The 24,042-nt window shown below is 44.0% G+C and overlaps 1 protein-coding gene across 2 annotated transcripts in view; it reads left to right on the top strand.

Annotated features, from left to right (window-relative positions):
* E2F8 (E2F transcription factor 8) overlaps nt 1-24,042 on the top strand; it is a 77,035-nt gene that overhangs the window by 41,759 nt on the left and 11,234 nt on the right. For both annotated transcript variants that reach the window (XM_086959520.1, XM_086959522.1), the window contains exons 10-12: nt 12,875-13,394; nt 16,080-16,209; nt 16,307-16,689. In XM_086959520.1, coding sequence (XP_086815646.1) covers nt 12,875-13,394; nt 16,080-16,209; nt 16,307-16,689 — 1,033 coding nt within the window. The remainder of the gene's footprint in view (nt 1-12,874; nt 13,395-16,079; nt 16,210-16,306; nt 16,690-24,042) is intronic.

A 24,042-nucleotide genomic window follows, 5' to 3' on the forward strand; every position in this document is an offset into this window, starting at 1 on the left:
AGTGACAAATGGAGTACCACGGAAATTCATCTATCTGGTAACCAAAGATAACGTTTTACAATTTCCCTTATCCGAGTGTCTGGAAGAAACCGTGTATGTGCAATTAAAGGGTTGGTTTCCTGTCCAAAGACTAGCCGCATAAAGGATGGGTTCCAGATTCAGCGTCAGGCACACTGTATTGCTGGCCTGCACTGCCCGACCCCCGACATTGGAAATTGTGCAGTCATGGGCGTGAAAGCGGGCTGCCACTGCACACACACGTGAAGAAATCCCCATTAAACCCAGAAACAGGCCGGATTGTCCAGTAAAGATCCTAAAATCATTCAGACTTCTTCAGAGAACATCTTTCACCTCAGTCAGAACATATGAACATCTGCTGCTCTGTCACGTTTTGATTTTGAATGTCCTGCTAAACCCTCACTCCTCCCCTCTGGTGTATGTTAACCTTGTTTCCAAGGTAACTGCTCCCACTGTCGGCAGATTGTGTGAGTAAAACTCCATCTAGCCCATTGCCACCAGTAAGAGCACATTTTTTCTACACCCCTGTGTAGGTAAAGAACAGAAAAACTTGCTGAGAAAACGTTTATAAAAGCATAACAATGAATAAAATACATCCTCTGTGATCTACATACATCTTGGATGCATTTTAAAAAGAAGACGCGCGGGTGGCATTGCAAACCTCACATTTTGAACAGAAGACACGAGGGCTCCATTACAGTTGTCCCACGCTGTGAAAACAAGCCAGCGAGCACAAGAGACGCTGTGCAGTGCGCATGCACATCAGCTGTCGGCCGCTAGCCCGAAGCAGAGAGGAGACGCCATGCGTGTGAACATCGCCTGTCCAGGTAAGCACATGGTTTGTCTCCCATCACTAGCAAAACCGAAAATAATAGTCTCTCCAAGGCGAAGCAGCACATGCGCTGCGTTTGCTAGGTGAGACCTAAAAAGGTAACATAAAGACAATACTCACTGGACGAGAAACCTCTAGGTTAGCAGGTGTGCCTACAAATCCTGACAGTCACACGCGAGCACACAAGGCCGTAACAGCACGCATGCAGAAACTAAACACAGCTACAGTAGAGCAGGAACTAGATTGAAATAGTGCTTAATAGGATAAAGGAAAACAAAACATTGGCAGAAAGTTAGCAAACCGCACGCAAGGAATTGGGTATTAGGGCATCGTTGAGAGGATGACTGCATACCAGGAGCTAAGCAAGCAGATAAATGAAGTCATGGACAGAAGGAGTCATTACTGAAAATGGTTAAGGCCATAAAAGGTAAGGTGCCCTGAAATAGTGCTAGCTTGGGAAACTGATAACACTGAAACAGTGGAGATTCAAGAAATAAGAAAGCACTTCAGCACAGTTTTAGTTTAAGAAGCAAGGATACAGTGCAAGTTCAGGAGACATTGATTTGCTCTGGAAAAATTTGGTCAACTAAAGAGGAACACTGAATCAGTGACCAACTCTGTGCTGAAGTAAACAAAGCCTTTAACAGAGCTCACTCGTATTCATGTTCGTTGGGTGTGATCAAGTTAGCAGCTGCACATAATAGATTTGCTGATTCCTCCTATCCTTTGCCTTGATTAAGCAGTCTTTGGCAGCAAAGCAAACGAGCTGGAATGAAACCTGGTGGGAGACTTTTTTTACCTACCTTACAAGTTGTGAATAGTGGTTCCCCGTCAGACCCAGCTCCCATCAGTAAGTTAAAACTGGTAGCCCCCACGGTAGCCCCAGGCATCACTAACCTCATTAATGCCTCCTTTAAAAAGGGTACTGTTCCGGCCAACTGGAAGAAAGCTACTGTCAAAGCTCTCCTGAAAACCCCCCACCTACATCCCACGGACCCTTCCAACTTCAGACCCATCTCGCTCCTCCCTGGGATCAGCAAAGTGGCCGAACGTATCGCAAACCAGCAACTTTCCAATTTTCTGGAGACGAATCATCTACTACGTCACTCTCAGACCGGTTTCAGACCGGGGCAAGGTACCGACACCGCCCCGCTGGCAGTGGTCGAAGAGGCGAGAAGCATCATAGACGCAGAAGGATCAGTGGCAGTGATCCTCCTCGACCTGAGCGCCGCCTTCGACACGGTGGACCACGCTATCCTTGTCCACCGGCTAAGTCTGGTTGGAATCACCGACTCTGCCCTTGCCTGGATTAAATCCTTCCTGGAGGAAAGATCCTTCCAAGTGTCAGATGGCACCTCCACATCCAAGGCCCTGCCCCTGCAGTGTGGGGTCCCTCAGGGCTCCTCTCTGAGCCCCACACTTTTTAACGTCTATATGTCCCCCCTTGCGGACATTGTCACTCCCTTCGGCATCAAAACAGTAATGTACGCCAACGACACACAGCTGGTGGTCTCCATCAACCAATCAAGCACTAGCCTAGACAACCTGGCCATGTGTCTAGAAAGGGTCTCCCAATGGATGTGTGAATCTCGACTTGAACTAAATGGAGATAAATCGGAGATTCTTCTCCTGGGTAATCCGAACAAGCTCCCCACAAACCTCTCCTGGCCACCTTGCATGGGAACTCACCCAACCCCCAAAACCGAGGTCAAAAGTCTTGGCATATGGCTGGACCAGGACCTTAATTTTAAAACCCAGGCCAGAAAAACCTCAGGTACCTGTTTTGGCCTCATCCGTATGTCCCGAAGGATTCTCCACCTGATCCCCTTCCAGTCTAGGAAGCTACTGATGCGGGGGCTGGTAAACTCCAGAATAGACTATGATAACGTCTTGTACCTGGGAGCCCCGGCATCAGTCGTTCAGAGACTGCAGGTGGCTCAGAACGCGGCAGCCAGAATCCTAACGGAAACCAAAGCAAGATGCTCGGCGAAACCAGCTCTCAAGAGCCTTCACTGGCTCCCAGTGAAGGAGCGAATTACCTTCAAAACCCTGTGCATCTCCCACAAGATAATGCACGACAAAGGCCCCCCAATTCTCAGATCCCTGATGAAACCCCATCAGTCCATCAAAAATCTAATATCGGACTCTCTCGCCCTTGCCAGCATCCCAGGAATAAGAAAGTCTAGATCCGGCGGCCGCCTGTTTTCCTACAACGCACCAAAACTATGGAACACCCTCCCACTGGCCATGAGGAGAGAACACAACCTCCTCACCTTTCGGAAACAATTAAAAACCTGGCTCTTTCCTTAAACTCCTTCTTTCTTACTGTCCCTCTCCCTCTCTGGAATACAAGGTCTTGTTAGCGCTGGGATGCCCGAGGGTTGCTACGCGCTGTATAAATCCCTACTCAAACTCAAACTCATCTGCATTGCAAATGAAGTCCTGAACGGCTTAAAAGAGGCTAGGAATCAGTATTAGGATATTCTACTTAGTGAGGGCATCTAATAAATTTAGACGTTTAAACAAAAAGCATTCTAGATGTCAGAAAATCCAACTGAAATGAAAAACAAGTTCAAAAGAATGACAAAGAGGCTGGAACTTGCTAACTGAAATGCAGCACAAGGCCAGGAAGCTGATTTGAAAACTGGAAAGACCCACAGGTAGGTCCCACAGTGATGGGCATGGGCGCAGGGAACTAATAGTCACAGGACCATATTCACTTATTAATATTGTTATTGTATATTTTACCCGTTGATGTGTGTGTGTGTATATATATATATATTTCGCCACTTGCGCTCCTGCTGCTTCGCCAGCTATCAATCCTCAGCCAACTTTCAAGCAAGAACACGGAAGACCCAGAGTGCAGGTGAGTTTTTTTATTTTATAGCACACCACGCCAGGATAACGTTTCGCCCTACACAGAGGGCTTGGTCACATCTATATCCTACAATGATTTTGTAAAACCATCTCATAAAGTTCTCTGTCACCGATTAGATCCTCTTTGCGCTATGTAGAACTACTAAAATTTAAACAAGTATTACATTGGATATATGTGTGCAAATGGTATCCAACATCCATTGTAACCCGATAAGAGTACTGTCAGGTACTCAAATATTATCCACATTAATCTTGCAAAGGCTTTACACTGCATCTTGGGAAAAGTGGTGTACAGTCAGGTCTTCAGTTGATTTTATTCAGACCACAGATATAGAAAATGAATAGCAAGAATTAAAAAGGCACATCCATGACTCACACTTATTTTGCATTTTACCCTTGGTCTATACTTAGTTCCATTAATGTGTCCTCAGTTGTTAGTGTAAATCTCACTTCTTATCTGTATTTGAACTGGTACCCTGATGAGCTCTAATTTATATAATAATTTTACTCTATGAACTTTGTCTAAAGTAAGAGAGTAGTCCACTAGTGCATATTACAATGGCGATGACAGTCCGAATCATTAAACCACAGGCATACCTACACAAAAGCCTGCTTCGTTAAAATATAGACAAGAAAATATCTCCATCCAACTAGATAATCTCTAAACTAATGTCCTAACAAATGCTTTACTGCTGGTATTGGAAGAGCAATAATCTAGTAATTGTCTAGGTTGGTTTGGCTATGTTTTTTAGGTCTGGGTTTTGGTAGTGCAGTTGTTCAACACCATTACTTTTGATTTCTTCCTTATCATTTGTACTTTTTTTTTTTAATTCCTGACTTACACGGGATCAAGATGGCCTAAAGGGGAATAAAGCACCCAGGGGAAACCACAACCAGGATCAGCCTGTGCAGGTATGAGTGGTTGGGCCGGGTTGTCGGGGGTGGTTTGACAGACGACCACAAGGGTAAATTAAATAAATCATTTTCCCCTGTCGTCTGTCAATTTCCCCCATGCGACCCCACCGCTCCTACAATACGGCCGCAGCTGATGACAACTCTCGGTTTTTAAATTGGCACTCCGCGAGACTCAAACTCCTGCGGACCCAACCGTCCAGCTATATAAATATTTTTGACCCTTAATTTATCAAACTATTGAACAGATTTACACCAAATCACAAAGCTCAATCTGCGGATCAGGATGTGGCTTCCTGTTAATTTGGTGTAAATACTTTCAGCAGTTTTTGTGGTAATGCTACTTAAAGAAGTCTAGAGAAAATGGATGGTGAGCGTGCGATTTTGACCCCCTCTACTTTTTTAATTGCCGGATCACCCCACAACTTTCCGTGCATAAAAAAGGCAAAAAAAGAGCACCCAAAGAATTAGCAAAACGTAAAACACATTTCCTAAAGAAAAGCTTACCTAACTATGACTAACTGAGACACCCACCACTGAGTGATTTTTATATGTATATGTATATGCTGTCATTGGGTGCCATGTATATAGTATGTTTTCTATTTCTACGCTGAAATATGTATCACCTTGCACTTTAAAAAGGAGACACTGCCGCCCATGCTCTGTTGAGTGAACAAGGCCGGGTGTCTCCAGCCGAAACGCGTCATGGCGACAGGGTGGTAGCACAATAAAAACCACTTCAATCAATTTGGGTCTGCACTTGCCTTCTTCGTGTGATAGGAGGATTGAGGCAAGCGTGCTGCAATTGTTTCTGGATTGACCTCCGGCTTAGCAGACCCCCTCTTCACAAGACTGCTCCGTGGCTGGTGGTTTCCTCCTTCTGTGCGTTTTTGGCTGCTGGAGACGGCGGGCAGGATTACCGGAAGGACTTTGTATTGTTTCCGGGTTAGGAATCCAAGGAGCCCCCTGTGTTTGCAACGCAATGAAAGAGGATTGCGGAGGGTGCCTGTGACCGGAGGGATATCGCGGGAGAACGCCGGCAGCGGCTCGGCTGAGCTGCTTGTGAGAAGCGTCAAGTGACTGCCCTTGCGGGATACAGACACCGATAACCGAGGTATTGACTCTTCAATTATAAAGCAATTGTTAAACACAGGCGGGGAGGTTCAAGCTGCAACTCCGGTCCCGGTGGATATTTAATACAGAACTTTTATGTTGTCAGCTGCTACTATATTGTAAAGTTTTGTGCTACCACCATGTCTGCCGCATCGCTCAGGGACTGGGAAAGTGCGGCAGAGGAAATCCTCCTCAACCGCAGCAGCAAACTACAGGCTTAGGTGCTGCAGGAACATCAACGGCGGCAAAAGGGTTAAAGGACCATTTTCGCACTCTCGAGAAATTGATGAGACCGAAAACTACCAAGTTGTGGGAGGCTAAATCCCTGCAAAAATATCTGGATGCGGGGAGAATCCCAAGGAGATTAAGAATCATGTTAGCCCCTAGTTACGATACACCCAATCCTCCAATGATGGCTGAGTGGGCAGAGTGTAATCTCGACTCCTCGCGCAAGCTAGTAGAAATATTGATAAAATATGCGAAGGAGGATCGATTGGAACTGCAACAAAAGATAGAAGATCTCAGTGGTGAAATTGAACAACATGAAGACACACAGTTAAAGAAAAAATATCATGATGAAATGACAACAAGATTAAATGAAGAGGTAGGAAAGATCAAGCAAAGGAAAACATACAAGTTTCAAAGAGACAAGGATGACTACGCCAATGGCAGATCTTCACGTTTGCGCAGAAATATGACGTGTATACCGTATTTTCCGGCGTATAAGACGACTTTTTGACCCCATAAAATGTTCTGGAAAGTCGGGGGTCGTCTTATACGCCGGGTGCCAAATTTTAGGGTATTTATTCATGCGCTTTTATATAGCGCGGACTTTACCCGAAGGTGTCAGACCGCTTCACAATAGGAAATAGTGCTTTACAGGAGGAAAAAGTGACGTGTGTGCAAGAAGAGGACTTAGTGCTGGTCTATCCCCGCTCTGTTCTAGACTTTGGTACAGCAGGACTTCACAAGGACAAAAACTGCCTAAAACCTCTCTCACTGCGCCGCCTCCATACAGTGTGGCAGGGCCCCTTGGTTCTTTCTAATGTGCTGTTCACATGTGCCAGAAGTGCTTAGTGGCTTTCACATACACTGACAATCCCTTGCCTCACATTGGCCGCAAATTGTTCTCACAGCCTCAGATTGCCTGCACAGCAGTTGGCTCTCAAGCTGTGGGCGTATTGTATACTACTCACCAAACCGGCAGACTCCTACAGCCACTGACAGCTTCTCACAGGTGCTGACTTACACAGCACTCACTCATTAGCATTGGCATCAACTCCCTCTTATGTCCTCTCACAGCCACCGCCTGACTCACATGGGCATTCAATGCTGCTAAGTGCCTGTAACAGAAACAGACCGGCAGTCACTGCATCACCTGTGCAACAAGTGAATGAATATTGACACTTGCGGTGAGTTTTTTGAAGAAATGGCTATGCAGGACTGCGTGGACTGCGTTGGAAGTGGGGGTAGTCTTATACGGCGAGTATAACACGAAACCTACATTTTATCAAGATAAGTAGGGGGTCGTCTTATACGCCGGGTCGTCTTATACGCCGGGTCGTCTTATACGCCGGAAAATACGGTAAAAATAAAACCCTGAAGGGAAATAGAACACAACAGGAATCAAATCATGAGCAAGAAGCATCATCGACTTCAGCATCTGATCTCAGCTCTGCAGTAGAGAGCGAGACTGAGATGGCGAATTCCAGAAGAAGACCAACACTGGGAGCAGTGAAACCCTCCATAGGAGAAGAACTGGATTGCCTAAGAATGAGTCATAGAGATACTCTTAGACCCAGAAACACCCTAATGACAAAAACGTCAAAAAACGAAGGACCAAGACCAGGAGGCAACGAAGGAGGGCAGCAAGAGAAAGGAAGCAACAGTGGGAATTCAAAAGTCACAAAGGGTCGGGGATCATGGAGGAAGAGACAGTAATTTCAACTACTGAAAACCAAGAAGGGACTGACGCAATAATGGATCAAAATCCAACCATTATAAATTTGACAAACTTACAACTAAGTTCTTCAGAACAGCAAATCCTTTCGCTTAGTTTGTCCTCCCACCGACTTTGACTATACAAACACCCGAGCTTACCTATTCAGATTTGTTAGAAAATTAAAATTGCAAAAATTCCATCAAACCAAGGCAAATATATCAATAATGCCACAATTACCAGAAACTGAAGCAGTTGGCCTTCAAGCAGCCGACCTTAGGTCCCTTAAGGACCTGCACAATCTGGGACAGGAAGGCGGAATTTCTGATTAATGGGATCCAGGGGTGAAAAATATTGTTGCACATGAGGACCTGGCAACGCAGGATTTACTCACTCCGGGCTTTGAAACATGTGCCAAACCGGACACTATGTTCAAGGAAAAGTCCACATTCACGCAGATGATGCCTCGTGATGCCATTGATCTATTTAACGAGCAAGTAGTGAATGAGATCAAACTGCTCTACAAGGAGACCAATACAAACAAAACACAAATTGATAATGAACAGCGTAAATATCATCAGTTGATGCTAAAAATCAATGAGAATAAAAGTGTGGTAGTGAGACAAGCAGATAAAGGGGGGAACGTGGTGCTTTGGTCACTTGAATTTTATTCAGAAGAGGCCACAAAACAGCTGAGTGATACAAACTGCTACCGGAAAAGTTCCATGCAAAAATGTAAACAGGTTCAGGACAATTTCTTTAGTAAGTTGTTAGCATGGAAAAGTACTGGCCTTCTAAATCTTCAAGAATTCAAGTACCTTAAAAAGGAGAATCCTACAATCCCAATGTATTTTTTGCCAAAGGTCCACAAATCAATAACAAAGCCACCGGGAAGACCGATAATATCTGCTTGTGACGGCCTTTTGGAAAATATGTCGGTGTACATTGGCTCAACAAAAGAGGTGGTAAGAGGGAGAAAAAGTTACGACGTTTAGATACCAGCTATATATTTGAATTGGACACTAAACATCCTAAGGGTCTCAACACCTGTGAAGATTTGCACACATACCTATAATTGATTAGGGCATCTCCTGTTTACATCTATGCTATCTATTGCACATACCTGGCCGTCTGATTTTTATCCAGTGTTTAGGCACGTATATGTTTATTTTATCTATATAGTTGCGTGTTTGATGATTGGGCATTGATCGGCGGGTTCACCATGTAGGTCCAATGATTTGTGTAAATGTTATATTTGGATCTACAAATGTCTCACGGATGCCGGGATACAACTGTAATAAGAACTGAACCACTGACATCTGAGATACTAAATTATTAATATGTCATAACTTGTATGTATTCAATTTTTTGATATCATGTGTAATTAATAGGATGATTTTAGGTAATTTATTGGCATTTTAGGTTGGAATGATTTTATATCAATTTTTATATGGTATATATCATTTAGTGGGAACCAATCTATTGACCTTTTCTATATGATTACTGAGTTATTCTTTCCTACAATCTCCTTTGACCGTGTGGTAACCAGCACATAAGTCTATTATTAGAATGAGATTTTGTGTCTATTTATATTATAGTTCCATAATCAATAGCTGTTTGCACTGACTATAATTATAATATACAAGATTTATCTTTGCACTTTTTTGCACATTATATTGTTATATAGGGGTTTCGATTGTTTATAACAATGTGGGCATTTTTTCCTTTTTGCACTTAGTCACTTTATTATAGTATAAGCAAGAAATAGTTGGTGGAGCAGGGGTATTGTTTTCCTATATGATGCATAATAGGATAGACATACCTGACCATCCCCTAACAGGAGGTTTAATGATATCTCTAAACAAAGAAAGTAAACATTGTGTGTATTATACAGAAATATAGGTGCTGTTTAGGAGGATATTTGCTATTAATTGTTTGACCCACCATGTAACAATTGATTTTACAGGCATTTATGCTGTTATATATGGAGTTTTTTAAAGAATTTATGCTGCTATACAGTATTATTTTTGAAAGAATTCTAAGAGACTTAGAAGTATCGTCTTGAATTTTAAAAGCATTATTGCTGTCATTGGGTGCCATGTAAATAGTATGTCTTCTATTTCTACGCTGAAATATGTATCACCTTGCACTTTAAAAAGGAGACACTGCCGCCCATGCGCTGTTGAGTGAACAAGGCCGGGTGTCTCCGGCCGAAACGCGTCATGGCGACAGGGTGGTAGCACAATAAAAACCACTTCAATCAATTTGGGTCTGCACTTGCCCTCTTCGTGTGATAGGAGGATTGAGGCAAGCGTGCTGCATATATATATATATATATATATATTGCTCAAACACCTTCCAAAGGAAAGAATCAGCCGCACATCACCAGCGAAATTTACATCCTGATTTTATTCACAAACGGCAATCCTAACATGTTTCGTTCTTTCCCCGAACTTCCTCAGAGGTACGCCGTGGATGCTTGCATGATTGTCCGTGAAACCACGTGTTTTTGTACGTCATTTACAAGTTCTGTCCTCGGTGGACCGCCCCTCATGGCTCTATATATACGGCATGATGGGAAGATTCATAAATGTACAGCCAATTCCTCTCCACTATTCAGTCCACCTGGTCTTTTGGTCTGATTCTCAATTATGTGTCTTGATTCCAATCTTCTTAATCTGAGTAACCTGTTCCCTCATCTTACATCTACGGGTACCTTGTCCATACAAAAGAAACTTAATTGGTCTCTATTGCTTTGATGACACAACTCAAAATGTCTCGCCACGGAGTAAGAGGGGTCCTTGTTCTGTATGACCCTAAGGTGTTCCAAAATCCTGATCTTGTTCAAATGAGTAGTGCTCCCAATATAACGAAGGCCACACGGACATACCAAACAGTACACCGTGTGGCTTGTGTTACAATTCATTAGACTCTGAATTTTCTTTGGTCTCTCCATTCCTGGCACTTGGTAATCTGTTCTTACAGGCTTTGCACTTAAAGCATGGATAAAACCCCACCAATTTTCCAAATGACGACATTCTATCCTCTTTCTCTCAATGACTTTGAACTACACTACTTCGTAGTGATCTAGCTCTCCTGAATGTAATAAGTAGAAATCTGGGAAGATCTTTACCAATGATCGGATCTGATCTGAGTATATGCCAGTTCTTTACAAATGTACGCCTAATTTTTACTAAGGCATCACTGGAATAATTGATAATCATTCTCAGACTATTGGTCTACCCCTCCTCCTTCTTTTTTGTCTCTGCACTGGCTCCAGATAACAGTTCTACTCTGGACTTGTTTTCAGCTTTCATTTTAGCCTCTGTGAGCACTGTCTTATTGTACCCTCTAGATTCAAACCTTTTTGCACTCTCCATTACAGCTGTTTCATAATCACACATATATATATATTGGGTCATATTCAACAGACATTGCTCATTAGTGCAGGGGGACCTCGTTCTGGGGCCAACACTTCCAAAACGGCCCTCCATCACTTTTCGCAAAGCTCTGCATGAGAAACTGGTAAAGTCCAATCCTGAAATTGTAATTACTGATAGTTGGTTAAAGCCATGACCTGGGCTTTACAAATGTAGTTCTTGTAGGGCTTGTACATTTGGCAAGAATATCAGTGAATACATTACCCCATTCTGTGAGAAACCACAACAGATAACAGGAGTGTACAGCTGCAAAACTAAATTTGCTGTTTGTGTGAGAATATGACTGGAGTTCGCATTATGTGGGGAGCACCAAGGTACAGTTCATAAGAGGGTGCTACAACATTTGAGAGCCATTACAAACAAGGATCAGAGTTACACAGTTGCAGGGCATTTCTAACAGCACTACTCTAGTAATATCAGATATTTTGTGATACATTCCGTTCCCAAGTTGGTTGCAGGGAGGCAATAGAGAGGATGCTTAGACAACTGGAGACTCTTTATATAATAATCTATATTTCAAGGCTCCCAATGGGCTCATACAAATTACGATTTCTACAAAGGTTTTTCTTTGATATTCTTATCTTGAGATTTTATTAATCTCCTACACTAATGGGGTTATTTTATCCATGTGTTTTTTCCCTATTAGATCCCTTTGGGAATTTTCACTGCCCCTCCCTTGTGTATTTAACTTTCCTTACACACTTTGGGTCACATTTAGGCGCAGTTACTTTAAAGGAATGTTTTGTACATCGGACATATGGCAATTTGGTTTTGTTGTAGAGATAAGTGGTATGTGCCCCGTACTGATAATTTTGTGTTCCCATTGAAAAAAAATTAGGGACGATTCCATGGGAGATAAAAATGGGAATCCCTTTGGCTCTAAATATGGAATATCCCGTATATTGGTTGTATTTTGGATTAATCCTGTTATGTATGGAGACTAGTCTCAATGAGTAAATTCAGCATTAAATTATTATATCTGTTTTAGATATTGCATATACAATTTTACAAAGAGCTCTTATTGGTGCATTTATTAAAATTATTTTTAATTCCAAATGTTGTCTTTATCTATGTATATGTCAATGTATTTTACAGTGATGTATCATGATTCTCAGCAAATATATAAATATAGGTTTGAGAAACCATGAATAAGATTTGAATTAGGTAAACACCGGATTTATTCTTTGAGTCCTGTGATTCAGTATTATGACAGAGCACTTGCACTTAATTTATCCTGGATACTTGAACTACTTTGCACTTTTTGTATTTTACAATGTAGTATTAGTAACAATTTAACCATTCCTCTCACTGCAATTGTATTTTTCATTATTGGATTTTATTGAATGTTAGGATGCCTTTTAAGTCTATGCACCATGAGCTGAGTATAAATGTAAGCTGAGCTCTTGCGGCACGTTTGTGATCCAGGCCAGGATTGGCTGAAATGGTTCATGCTAACTGAACTGCATTAAAATTCTTTAAGAGCAACAAACGCTGGTCTCTGTGCCCGTATCATTCTGGAGGAGTTTACAGGAATTTCCTGATATATAGTTATGGTTGTTAGTCACTAGGAAAAGCTTTTTTTCTTCACCTGTTTATAATGTTTCTCCCCTTTGATGAATCTTTACAAATCTTTCCAAAAAGTGTTAAGTAAAACCATGCTCTAAGCTACTGCTTGGACCTTTACCTACCTTCAATGAACAAATTGCATGGACCTAATCTGGGATGTATTCTGTTTTGTTACAGGGGATTGAAGAAGAAAATGAAACGGAACTGTAAGTCAGCCTCCTCCGATTCAAAATTATTGCCAAAATCAAACAGTACGTCATCCTTGGAGGCAGGGCTTCGATCGCAGCCTCCGAGCCTGCTGCCTCTGATAAGCAGTGACTTCTCTCGAGGAGTGCCCGTAATGCTACCTCACACTCACTCCGGCACTCCGTACGCAATCTATTTACACCCTTCGCAGTTCTCAGCCATGGCTACACAGAGTCCGTTCTTTGGAGCACATGGTGTACCCAGCACTAATGGACCCGGGCTTACCAGTTCCCCAAGCCCTGAATCTCAAGATGCACTTGATACAGAAGGTGGGAACAGGACATCTCATGGCACGACTAACGCCGAAAGCCCGCCTTCAACTACGGAGGAACAGGTTGCGACGAGTGAAGGTGCCCAAGAGAAGTGTTGTAAGAGGTTCCCAACACAGGAGGACAGCTGTGGTAGCAAGCGGTTGAAAGGTGATTCTGGAACTCGTGACGACTTATCAGGGGTAGGTGAACTTGCGTTCCATAAAGAGTGCACATGCTTTGATTTCTGTTGGTGGTTCCGAGCTAAAATCTCTGTCCTAGGGGTGTACTTTCTCAGGAATCCACCCTTCCGAAAAATGTGAATGTGCCCAGGTCACAAATGGGTTTCTTGTAGCTTTGGTGACCATTGCTCTCTTAGCAAGTCTACCATCCTGCCTACTGGACAAGCGTAAACTCTTTGCAAATACAACTGCTGACCAGTTTATAAAGCAAATGTACACTGCTTGTGACAGTTAAAGAGGCTCCTCTCCTGCTGGTTCTCTACCGGTTTCATATTGGGCTGAGTGTATGAGCTGCACAAGACTTCATGTCCTTGTGCATATCAGACAACTCCTCTATTGGAATTAACTATTGTGCACCTCTATTGAAGCAGCACATGGAAGTCATCCTAATCTCGCTGCTTGCATGTCTGCTGCTTAGGCCTCATTCTTGATCAGAGATACATATAGGATGCCACACTCGACTTCCCCCACTAGGGACACTTGTTCAATCACGCTAGAAAACAGAGGTGTGATTTCCTGTATCTGATATTCCTTCACCACCTTTCAACTGGGTGAGATTCAGTCAAGAGCCAGCACGTAAAGGTCCATTTTGAAAAAACATTAGGTAGCAGGGTTTTAAGGCCAACGCTGGGATGCCTCTAAGGGCATAATGTTTCTTGGGCAGATCCGGTGGAAAGTGGGGGTCATTCTTTGCAGCCTTCCTAGGTAGTTGTCCCGATAAGCTTTGTCATTAATTTTATTTTATCTCCACTTGCATTTGGCTGTATGCTTACTTGTTTAGTTTTACCTGGGCCCATTGTCACAATTTCAGGTTCATACTAGTAACCTGTATGGTAATATTTGAAACCTCATTTACCTTTACTGGAAGACCTTCTATGGGTGCTACTAGTAGGTTACATTACAGTAACCAGTTATATAGTCGCCAGTTCTCTTGTCAACTACATAACTGAAACATTTTATTTAATAGAATACCCTATGCTGCAATTCTGTTTCTAAGCTCCGTCATTCAGTGGACTCCACCTCTCAAGAGGCTTTTGTCTTTATATCTCTGGCCCCTTGCTCTTCAGAGATGGCATATCTCTTTGCATTAGTAAGTGTCTGATCCTAGCGCTCTCGTCTGTGTATGAGTGCTGTGAGAGACAGCTTGTTTCTTAATGAGATGTGGAATCGTGCAACTCTCTGGCCTCCCACTTCACTCTCAGTAAAAAGAACATGCAAATTATCTAATAATATTTGCTGCATTGTTGTCCCATTTTGTAGAATGTGCCTTGAGAGGCTTGCTTTTCATATTCAGTGCATTTATATCAAAACATGTGTCAACATATCTCCATATTTAGTGAAGTATGCAAGCATATGTCAAATTCGGAATAAAGATATCGATAATCCTAACCTCATTTGTTGAATAAATATGAGAGGTGGTGTTAATCATTCATTCAAACAGCATTAGTAAAGTACATCACTGTCACCCCTAGGGGTATCTGGGCCTCTGACAAAGAGCCAGGTCTTGAGTCTCTTTCTGAAATCTGCCAGTAAAATAAATGTTGATATTTGTATAGCCTACTACTCACCCGCAAGGGTCTCAAGGCGCTTGTACGTATATCGCTGTGGAACCCGTCCTGGCTTTCCCTGTGAGGCGTCCACTCCTGGGCACCCCCAAGGTGGAGGCCAGGCATCCTTAGCGTTGTGGGGGCCGTTGTGGAGATTAAGCAAGCTATTGCCCAGAGTTGCAGAGTGGGACACATGATTAGAATAGGCACTGAGGCGAGAATTATCAGGACCATGGAATTTTGAGCCCAAGACCCACCGAGGCAGGGAATTGAACCCTGTTCCCAGGCTAGACCTCTGCATCAGGGTCTGCCGCTCTAACCATTGAGCCACAAGTGAGGTGGCTGTATGGAGGGGGGGGAGGGGTGTTCAAGGTCTTGCCAGTGATAAAGGAGCAGCCGTCACTGCGGCCATGATGGATGCTGGGGGGGTTGTGCGAGGGCAAATGAAGAGGAGCATAGGTGTCAATCAGGTTGGTGGAAGTTCAGTTGGTGGTTGAGAAAGGCAGGTCCTAGGTCGTGGAGGGCTTTGTAGACTTACAGGAGGAACTGGCATCTTCCCTGGATGGGGAGCCAGTGGTGGTCTCTCAGATGGGGTGGGATGCCCAAATACAAGCCCTGTTAGTTTTAAAACATAACATAGTACTTCAAAGAATGTTTCACAGAAAATAAAGGTCATACATTGTTCATCAAATGCATTAACAATGGAAAGCATCCAAGCCAATTAAAGTGCATCATTACCACATACAGTACTTCACTTAATCCAATACCTTGCATATTAAAAATGTGAAAAGAGTAGTCTCACTCTGGTGACAATCTGAATCAAAGTGAGATGTGGAGTATGAAACTGTTATTAGAATTGCTTCTACTTGACTAACTGATTACACCTGTTGTAAAGCGCTCTGCTACCCTCAGGTGTCATGCGCGATGTGAGTATACAAAATGAGCAAAATTGGTGGACGTTTATTGTGAGTATACAAAATGAGCAACATTGGTGGACGTTTCTCGAGTAGACATGGTAGGCAACAAAGTAAAACTCCCCAACATCTGAACTAAGTCTGGATGATAATGAGCTGCCAGTGACGTTTCCTTTTTATTCCAGACACTGATTCCATCTGGATATCTTATTCCTTTGGCTCATCTCGCATCCATTGGGAAGGATCCTGTGTTTTCCAGAAGAGACAATGGAACGCTGCCTTCAGAACATACGATTCCCACTTCTCCATTTGCGGGTGTGTAATTGGGGAAGGTGTCTGTCTTTGGTGGTACTTTCTGTTTAAACCTTAGCTTGGCCTACTAGAATTAACTTTTGTTCTCTTCTCCCTCCAGGTGTGATTCCAGTGTCTGCATCTGAATTATCGGCTCTTAATTTCCCTTCTCTTCACATGACTCCTTTAAAGCTGATGGTATCTCCATCATCTTTGGCAGCCATGCCCATGATGAACAGTGCAAGTACACCGCTGGGCTCCAGTCCTCTTGCCCCTCAAAGCCCCAGCCCAGCCATCTTAAATTTCACACTGCAGAACATGGGATTGCTGTCTCCTGGGGGCCATGTTTCCTCCAGTCCTGGACCTATAATTTCATCACAGAGAAACAGTCCTATGCCTGACGATTTGAGTGTGCATCATGGGCAAATGTTCAGACATATCTCGCCATTACCTGCACATAGCCATTTCACTGGACAGCCAGTCACAATATTTGCTCTACAGCAGGTATGTCATTAGATCATTGGCTAGTGCAAGTATTTAAAATAATGTGGAAAACTGGCTTGTTGTGTTTGTTCTGTCGCTTGCATTGGTTTCCATGATAATTATTTTACATGTAACTAGAACTCAGATTTCAGGTTTTCGTCTAAGTTATTTCTGACATTTGACTTGTGAATAGAGTTGTCTACGCACATTTATGCAGGGGTTTTAAAGTTACTGTATTTTTCTCTCCTATGTTATTTTTTTGGCTGAGCCACTAAACTTGAGAGAAAAAGCAAACCTTTATTTGTTATCTTAGGCAGCTGTCAGTCTCCTTCTTCAATATCTCTGCTTAGACTGCTCTTGACCACCATGTAGGGCCAAGACCATATCCAGACAAATGATCCAATGAGTTGCTGGCTTCAGTGGCACATTAAGGACCGCGTAGGTTTTATGGGCACGCGCACAGCTCATTACCTACTCTCACTCCAGACCCAGAATATTTAGGAAAGTGAAAAATTTGCTAGGTGTAAGACATAGATAAAACGTAATTGAGTGTCTCAGCGCAATCCTTGTGGCTGCATCTGAGGAGCAAAAGACTTGAACTGTCCAGACAAATCCATGACAGATGGGACTGAAAGATCAGGGAGAAGTTAGGATAAGCATGCTTGCTGTAAAGGCTGTCCAGGCTTGGGCCGATGTGGACTAACTGGTGTCTGCAGCAATGTTCAGAATTGGTGTCTTTGAACGTTTTTTAAATTTTTTACTCCTGGCATGCCAGATTGACTAGTGGAGTTTCTCCACCTTTTTCTCTCGTCTGTGAACCTTTATGATGGGTACCATCCTTACCTCAGATAAACGTTTTGGAAAAGCGATGACTTCATGTTCATTTCCAAATTAGCTCCGGGTGTTTGCTTTAGGAATGAGCAGGACTAGCATTGATGCCTTAAACAGGTCGATGATAGGGGCGCAGTCTTGGTATCCTCTGTAGGTAATCTAGTTTGCTAGCAATTTTGACGGGTCGATTACTGCTAGTTTAAAAAATGTGTTAAATCATATTGTAGAACAGGTTCTTGATCAACATTGGCTCTGTCCAGTATGCTAATGTCGTGTAGGTAAGGCTTACCCTCACTAACGTTCAATTCTTTTGGAGGGACGGGTGGGGGACCTTCACTATAAACACATAAGACCTATTCTTTTTGCTTCAGTCATGTTCAGCAGCTCCATCCGCTTTGTATTGGAATATTCTGATACACAATACCTTCAGGGTAGTCCGACAATGCACAGCTGACTAACTTATCTGAGTATGGCTGCTGAGCCTACTTGAATCATTGTGAAAAAGAAAAGGTTGCACATTGGCTTGTTTGAGATGGAGGGAGATTACATGGCACCGAAAGTGTTCTAAATTCACCAAAAGTGGGTTGTTCCTATATTTGCAGGGCCAGGTACTAACTGTTTTTTGGGTCTTGCCTGTCAATGCGCATGTGCATTGAGCGGAGCGAGACTATAGGGGCTTAAACAGACTTTAAACAAACTGGCGATTTGATGAAGTGCATGTGCGCTTTTAGCTCCATGCGCAAGCGCAATGAGTTAAAATGCGCGTGCACAGCATCAAATCGCCAGCCATCTGTTGCCCAGCTTGGTGCCGCCAGCAGCTTTTCCCGCTCCGCCCTCTACTGCATCAAAGGCTTTCACGGCCGGCCGGCTGTGCTTTCAGTTTCACGGCCAGCCGGCCGTGTCTCCTTTTCTTTTAACTTGTTTTAAAAGTTATTGCCTGCTTCCTTGTTTACTCTCATTAATGCTACCGTTACTCTTGATGCTTCGTGTATCATGTTTCGCTATTTCTTTCATGAGTGTAACATATTTTGAATCTTCATTTTTTTCACGAGTACAGTACTTCCGCATACTTTACTGTTTAGTTACAATCAGGAATCTTTCTTTTCCCGGTTCCCGACCATACACTTTGTTTCAAACATCAGTATGGGACCGCTGGAACTATACAACCCTATAAGACCAAGTCATGTGGCAGGGTGACAAAATTGCACATTATATGTGGTAATCGTGCAACACTTCTTTCCACTGGAAGAGGCTCTGTACTACAGCATATTTCGCGTTTATTATACAGGCTCTCGCTGGTGGTAAGTAAACAACTTCCTTCTGCCCTAGAGGCCTGCAGAACCCCTACGCTGTCGACGTTTCTTCAGCTACTCCACATTAACCCTACAGTGGATGCAAGCCCACTAAGTCACCAGACCCGGCTAATGTAGCGTCATCTCCTCCCCGCACCCGCACCCCCAACACCTTGTCTGTCCGTCTTCTAATTGGCGGAGAGCAATTCAGTGCTTACTGTGCAGCATTTAATGTAAGGCACTTACGCTGCTGGCGCTGATATTCGAAGCTCCCTGCTCGTCAGGCGATGGGTAGTCTCAAACATCGAAATACTGACATTTTCTTTTTTTCATGTAATCTTTCTTTCTGTCCAATATCTTTTCCACTTGGTTTTAAGCACATTAGACTCGTTTTCAAGATGCCCATTAAAACGAACAAATGATGTGTTCATATAAACAGCCACAACGACACATTCAATAACTGCTCTCTTTCATACAGAGAACAATTTAAAGCTATTTTGTAATTTAAATAATCGTCATTCTTATTCATCTGAGTTAAATGCAATTTGTGTAACTTGGAATAATTCTGTGGTCACAACCTTATCAGACATTCTAGAAGTCTGTGCCAGTCCAGGGTTTAGACGCCTGCTCCCCCTCTCCCGCCCCCAACGCAGCACCAGACCTCAATGGAATGCCTCCTAAGCTGCAGGTCACCATTTGCCGCTACTTCTCCTACCACACCCCCCTCTCCGAAGACTTTTTTTTTTTTTACGATCGTTACTGGATTAAACCATGGCTCACTCTCATCGCCCGGGTCTCTACTCGGAGCTGCTCTCTCTCTCCCTGCCTTCTTCCTATTGGAAACCAGCCTTTCACACCTGTCCGAAATACTGTCGTAATTCTACCTGTGACTAACTCATATTATCTGCAGCACTAGCTAAACCCCGCTGTCTCCAACCTGGCACTACTGAACCGTCCGAATTTAAAGAGAACAGTTTCAACAGTGGAACGAGCGCGAGCACCGCAACTAATAAGTACATCTGAATTCTAAATGGTGCCCGTGAATTTGTTGCTACATTCACAATGCTCCAATCATAGGCCTTCTAACACGTCCTCCCTCTAGGCCGTGTCTCCTTTTTTTTTTTTTTTAACAAATTGAGCACCGTCTGTATTTTATTCTCATTCAATCTCCCATCATTGTATCTAGCTCCCTGCTTCCCTCACTGTCTGCCTTCTTCCGTCTTCCCTCTCCTCTCATTTCCTTCACTTTCTCCCCTCTCTGTTTCTATCGTCCGTCTCTCTCGCTTGCCGTCACTCTTCCTTTTCTGTCACTCTTGCATGTTGCATTACAAATGCTATAGGTGTCACATTTGCAAAAGTTATAACTATTGACATTGTAAATGACAAAGCTATTAATTTAAAAACACATAAATAAAATAAATGTCATTTCTAAGACCAATAGTTCAAACTTTCCTAATGCGAGACCTATTGCATTTCTAATGCTTGTTTTCTTGTTACTGCTGATCAGAGGCGTTAACAAAGTGTAGCTTTCTGTCTTCATTCAAAGTGGACAGCTCCCCAATAAATATTTAACACTTGGGATCTTCCAGGTATAGATTTCAGTTGAACACGAAGTTTAGAACTTTATGCATTTAACCTATTCCAGTTATAGATGCTACTTTGCAGTGTCCCAGACCGCATATGTTTTCTGAAAGCCTCATATTACCACAGTTCTCTTCTCTTCTCTGTTAAAGATATATATATATATATATATATATATATATATATATATATATATATATATATATATATATATATATATATATATATATATATATATATATATATATATATATATATATTGGAACTGGGGTCACCAGTCCCCTAGGGTAGCATGGCACGAGCGGGTAGGCATCAGAAAGCATATGTGTTAAGCAACCATGCAGCACACGCAACCACTGAGTCAGAGACATGGGCACGCAATTAGGGACACCACTCCAGTGAGCTTATGTAAAAACTCAAGTTAACTTTATTAAGATAGAGCTGGGTCAGGGTATTAGGAATTCATCATAAAATTAGCTTATTAACTTTCCACTAAAATACATGTGTGAGAACACTTGGCAATAAATACTGGATGAATAAATAATAAATATTAAATAACCACAGGCCCGACTTTGGCCTGGTTTCTCATCATCACCTGTAAGAAATACATTATAAGGTCATGAATACAACACTGCGTTAAGTAATGAGAAAACGTTTCACTAAAGGTGTAACATCCTATTAGCCTCAGCATTAGGCTCCTCCTCCCCTATTAGGGGTAAAACTTATGAATGCATAAAGGATGTATCATAAATAACTTAAGTCTTCAACAATTATAACACTCAAGAGGCAAAACATTTCATTAAAAATAAATGACCTCTTGTGTAGGTTAAACCATCTCCCTATTTAGGAATAAAACACCTCACTGGGGAAAACCAGCATTTCATTTAGGCATTTCAACATAGTGTACATAAAACATTCCCTTAAAGGCAGAGCCTTTCTCTATGTAACATTCTGTGTTAGAAGTTAGGCCCTTCCCTCTTACATGAGTGATAACCAGCTGCTCAATCAAGAATCAGGAATAATCTTCTGGTTTACCCCCTTGGAGGTAAGTAATCAACTTTTACTTGCAAGACACACTCCTGCAGGAATAACGTTTTCTTAGATAGCTGAAAGGCATTGCACTAGGCAGAGTTAGACATTTAACTACCCAGTACCAAATGTTCCTATAGGGCATTCCATCCTAATATGCAACAGTGCATTTCATCACTCCTCTTAAACAGAAATACACATTTCCTTACCCAGGAATCAACATTCTGTTACCTACTCTAAGCAGGCATAAACATTTCAGCTACATTTCATTACCTAGAGCATTACTCAAAGCATCTTTAAATGAACCTTTCATTAGGCATTCAATACAGCATTTCATTAAGTCAGGGTCATCCACCCTCAAACTAAGTTGAGGATCTCTTTACTCTGGAATAACCCATGCTTAAGATGATAAGGAGCATTTCCTTAAGGCCCTCAACAGAACATTTCACTAAAGCAGGTAACCAACATATCCCTTATGCCAGGATCAACATTACATTCCAACTGGTTACTTTAATAATTCCCCTTCCCCTAGTCAGGGGTTAACTTTTCTATCATTGGAGATCCCAAGGTGTCTTTTGGGGGCTCTGTCTAGTTCTAGGCCTTATCTGGGGCCAATAGGGCCCAGTCACCAGTTTCCAACAATTAATGAGGGCCAACGGGGCTCAGTGACATCTTCCCCCCGGGGAGGGGCGAACACGGGGCCTTACCCGGCCTTCCGCCCTCCTCCCCTGGGGGATTACCTTTTATCTTCGGCCCTTCCAAGGCCCTTGCGGAGATTCTGCAGCCGGGGAGGGCTTTGGCCCTCAAGCCGGCCTGTGGTGGCCCAGCGCGATGCAGAGGGGCCTGATGCAGGCACCGGCGCTGGGACCGAGGCTGATCCTCGTTGTAGGGCAAACCGGAGGGGGGCTCCTGAACTCCACACCCCCTCCGCGATGAGTGTTGGGCCCGGCAGGGCTTCCCTCAGTTTTAGGCAGAGGCGCATCAAAGCAGCCGATCGCTGCTCGGCTCCGGCGGACAAATCCGGAAATTAGAAAGACGGGGGCGCGGCCAGAGACGCGGCGCCCCTGTCACATGATGCAGGCAAGGGCTTCAGCCTACTTGCAACGCGGCGGCCTAACTCAGCTTCCAGAGGCCGCCGCGGAGATCTCGTCAGTCGGGCCGGTGGGGCGGCGGTGAACACCGCGATGGCTCCGCGGTCTCCTCTCCAGGCAATGGCGGCCCTCCCTCGGCACCGGGGGCCGCCGGGGCAATGCTAGCGCGTCTGTGGGATGCCTCAGACAGTCCGGGCTGCAGCGGTGACTGGGGAAGACAGCGCCTGACAGGGCGTCAGCGGTGAGTGCGCATACTGCGCCTTTGGGGGGCACAGCGCTGGGACGCCTCTGTGCTGGGTCGTGGAGTTGCGCAGCGCTGGGCAGTTATGGCGCTTCAAAAACCTAGTGCTTCAGGGGCATGAAGGTCACCAGTACCTCAGCACTTCTCACAGGCACAATGAGGCAAAAGCGCTCCACACCGGGACTTCAGGGCGCTTCCAGGATATAGCGGCAATTCCTACAGCAGCGCTGGACACACAGCGCCACAGGGTCACACCAGCCTACAGATCCCCAACAGGACGGAGGGTTACAGCGCTCTGAAGAGAGGTGTCATGGCGCTTCACAGGCCAGTTGACAGGGCGTGCTCGTCAGCCCTTCACAGCGCTCCAATGGGGGCCCAGCAGGGGAGCAATTACCAGCGCTTTTCACACACAGTTCTCAGCGCTGATGAGGGGCAGGTTATAGCGCTTTTTCAGGCAACAGTCTCTCAACTTCCCAGCGCTTCAACTAGGCAGCAACCTCCTCCATTACCTCAGCGCTCTTCCCAGGGGCCAGTCCCAGAAATAAGGCAGTTCAGGCAGCGCTTGCAGGACAGGTAGCTCAGGATGCTAGCGCTTAGAAAATGGGAGCGCTTAACCAGCAGACAGTTCCTTTAAATTAGGAGCAGGACATCAGATCAGACAGGACAGGCCACCCAACCGTGGTCAATCAGGTAGGGGAATCCCAGATGGCGTCAGGGGGCACAGGGAGCGACACAGCGCCAATACCTGGTGGGTTCCTCAAAAGTCCTGTGGGGATTTAGTTTTCTTCTTGGCGTGATGTTTCTTGCGCCCTTAGTTTAGTTGCTTGGTTTCTTGTTCCTTGATTTAGTTGCTTAGTTTCTTGTTCCTTGAAGGGGGGATAAATTGGTGGCTGGTGTTCCAAGTTCTTCTCAGCCAATCCCTTCAAGTGGTCCCTGGGGGTTCCCTTCCGCGGGGTTAGGTCAGTGGGGGGGGAACAGGATACCTCAACACTTGTAAATCAGCACACTAGGCCCTGTCATTCCAGCATCATAAGACCCTGCCCTGACCCCCACTGCCTATCCTCCTGCGTAGGTACTTCCCCAGGTCTTCTCTCCTTCTTCTCCTCAGGAAAGTTCCCTCCCTTTCCTTTTATAGTGCCAGTTGACCGTTGGTAGTGTCAGTTGGTGTCACCTCACCTCTTCCAGAAGGTTCCAGAGGCTTCCGGAGGTTCCACCATTCTACCTGTGGACAGGCTGGCAGGCTAAGATGGATACATTGCCTGAGGGTTCCAGCCTGCCCCTGGCTACTAGAATGCGCCCTCTAAACCAC

The sequence above is a fragment of the Lissotriton vulgaris genome, chromosome 2_2 (genome assembly GCF_964263255.1).
Source record: "Lissotriton vulgaris chromosome 2_2, aLisVul1.2, whole genome shotgun sequence".
NCBI classification, from domain to species: Eukaryota; Metazoa; Chordata; class Amphibia; order Caudata; family Salamandridae; genus Lissotriton; species Lissotriton vulgaris.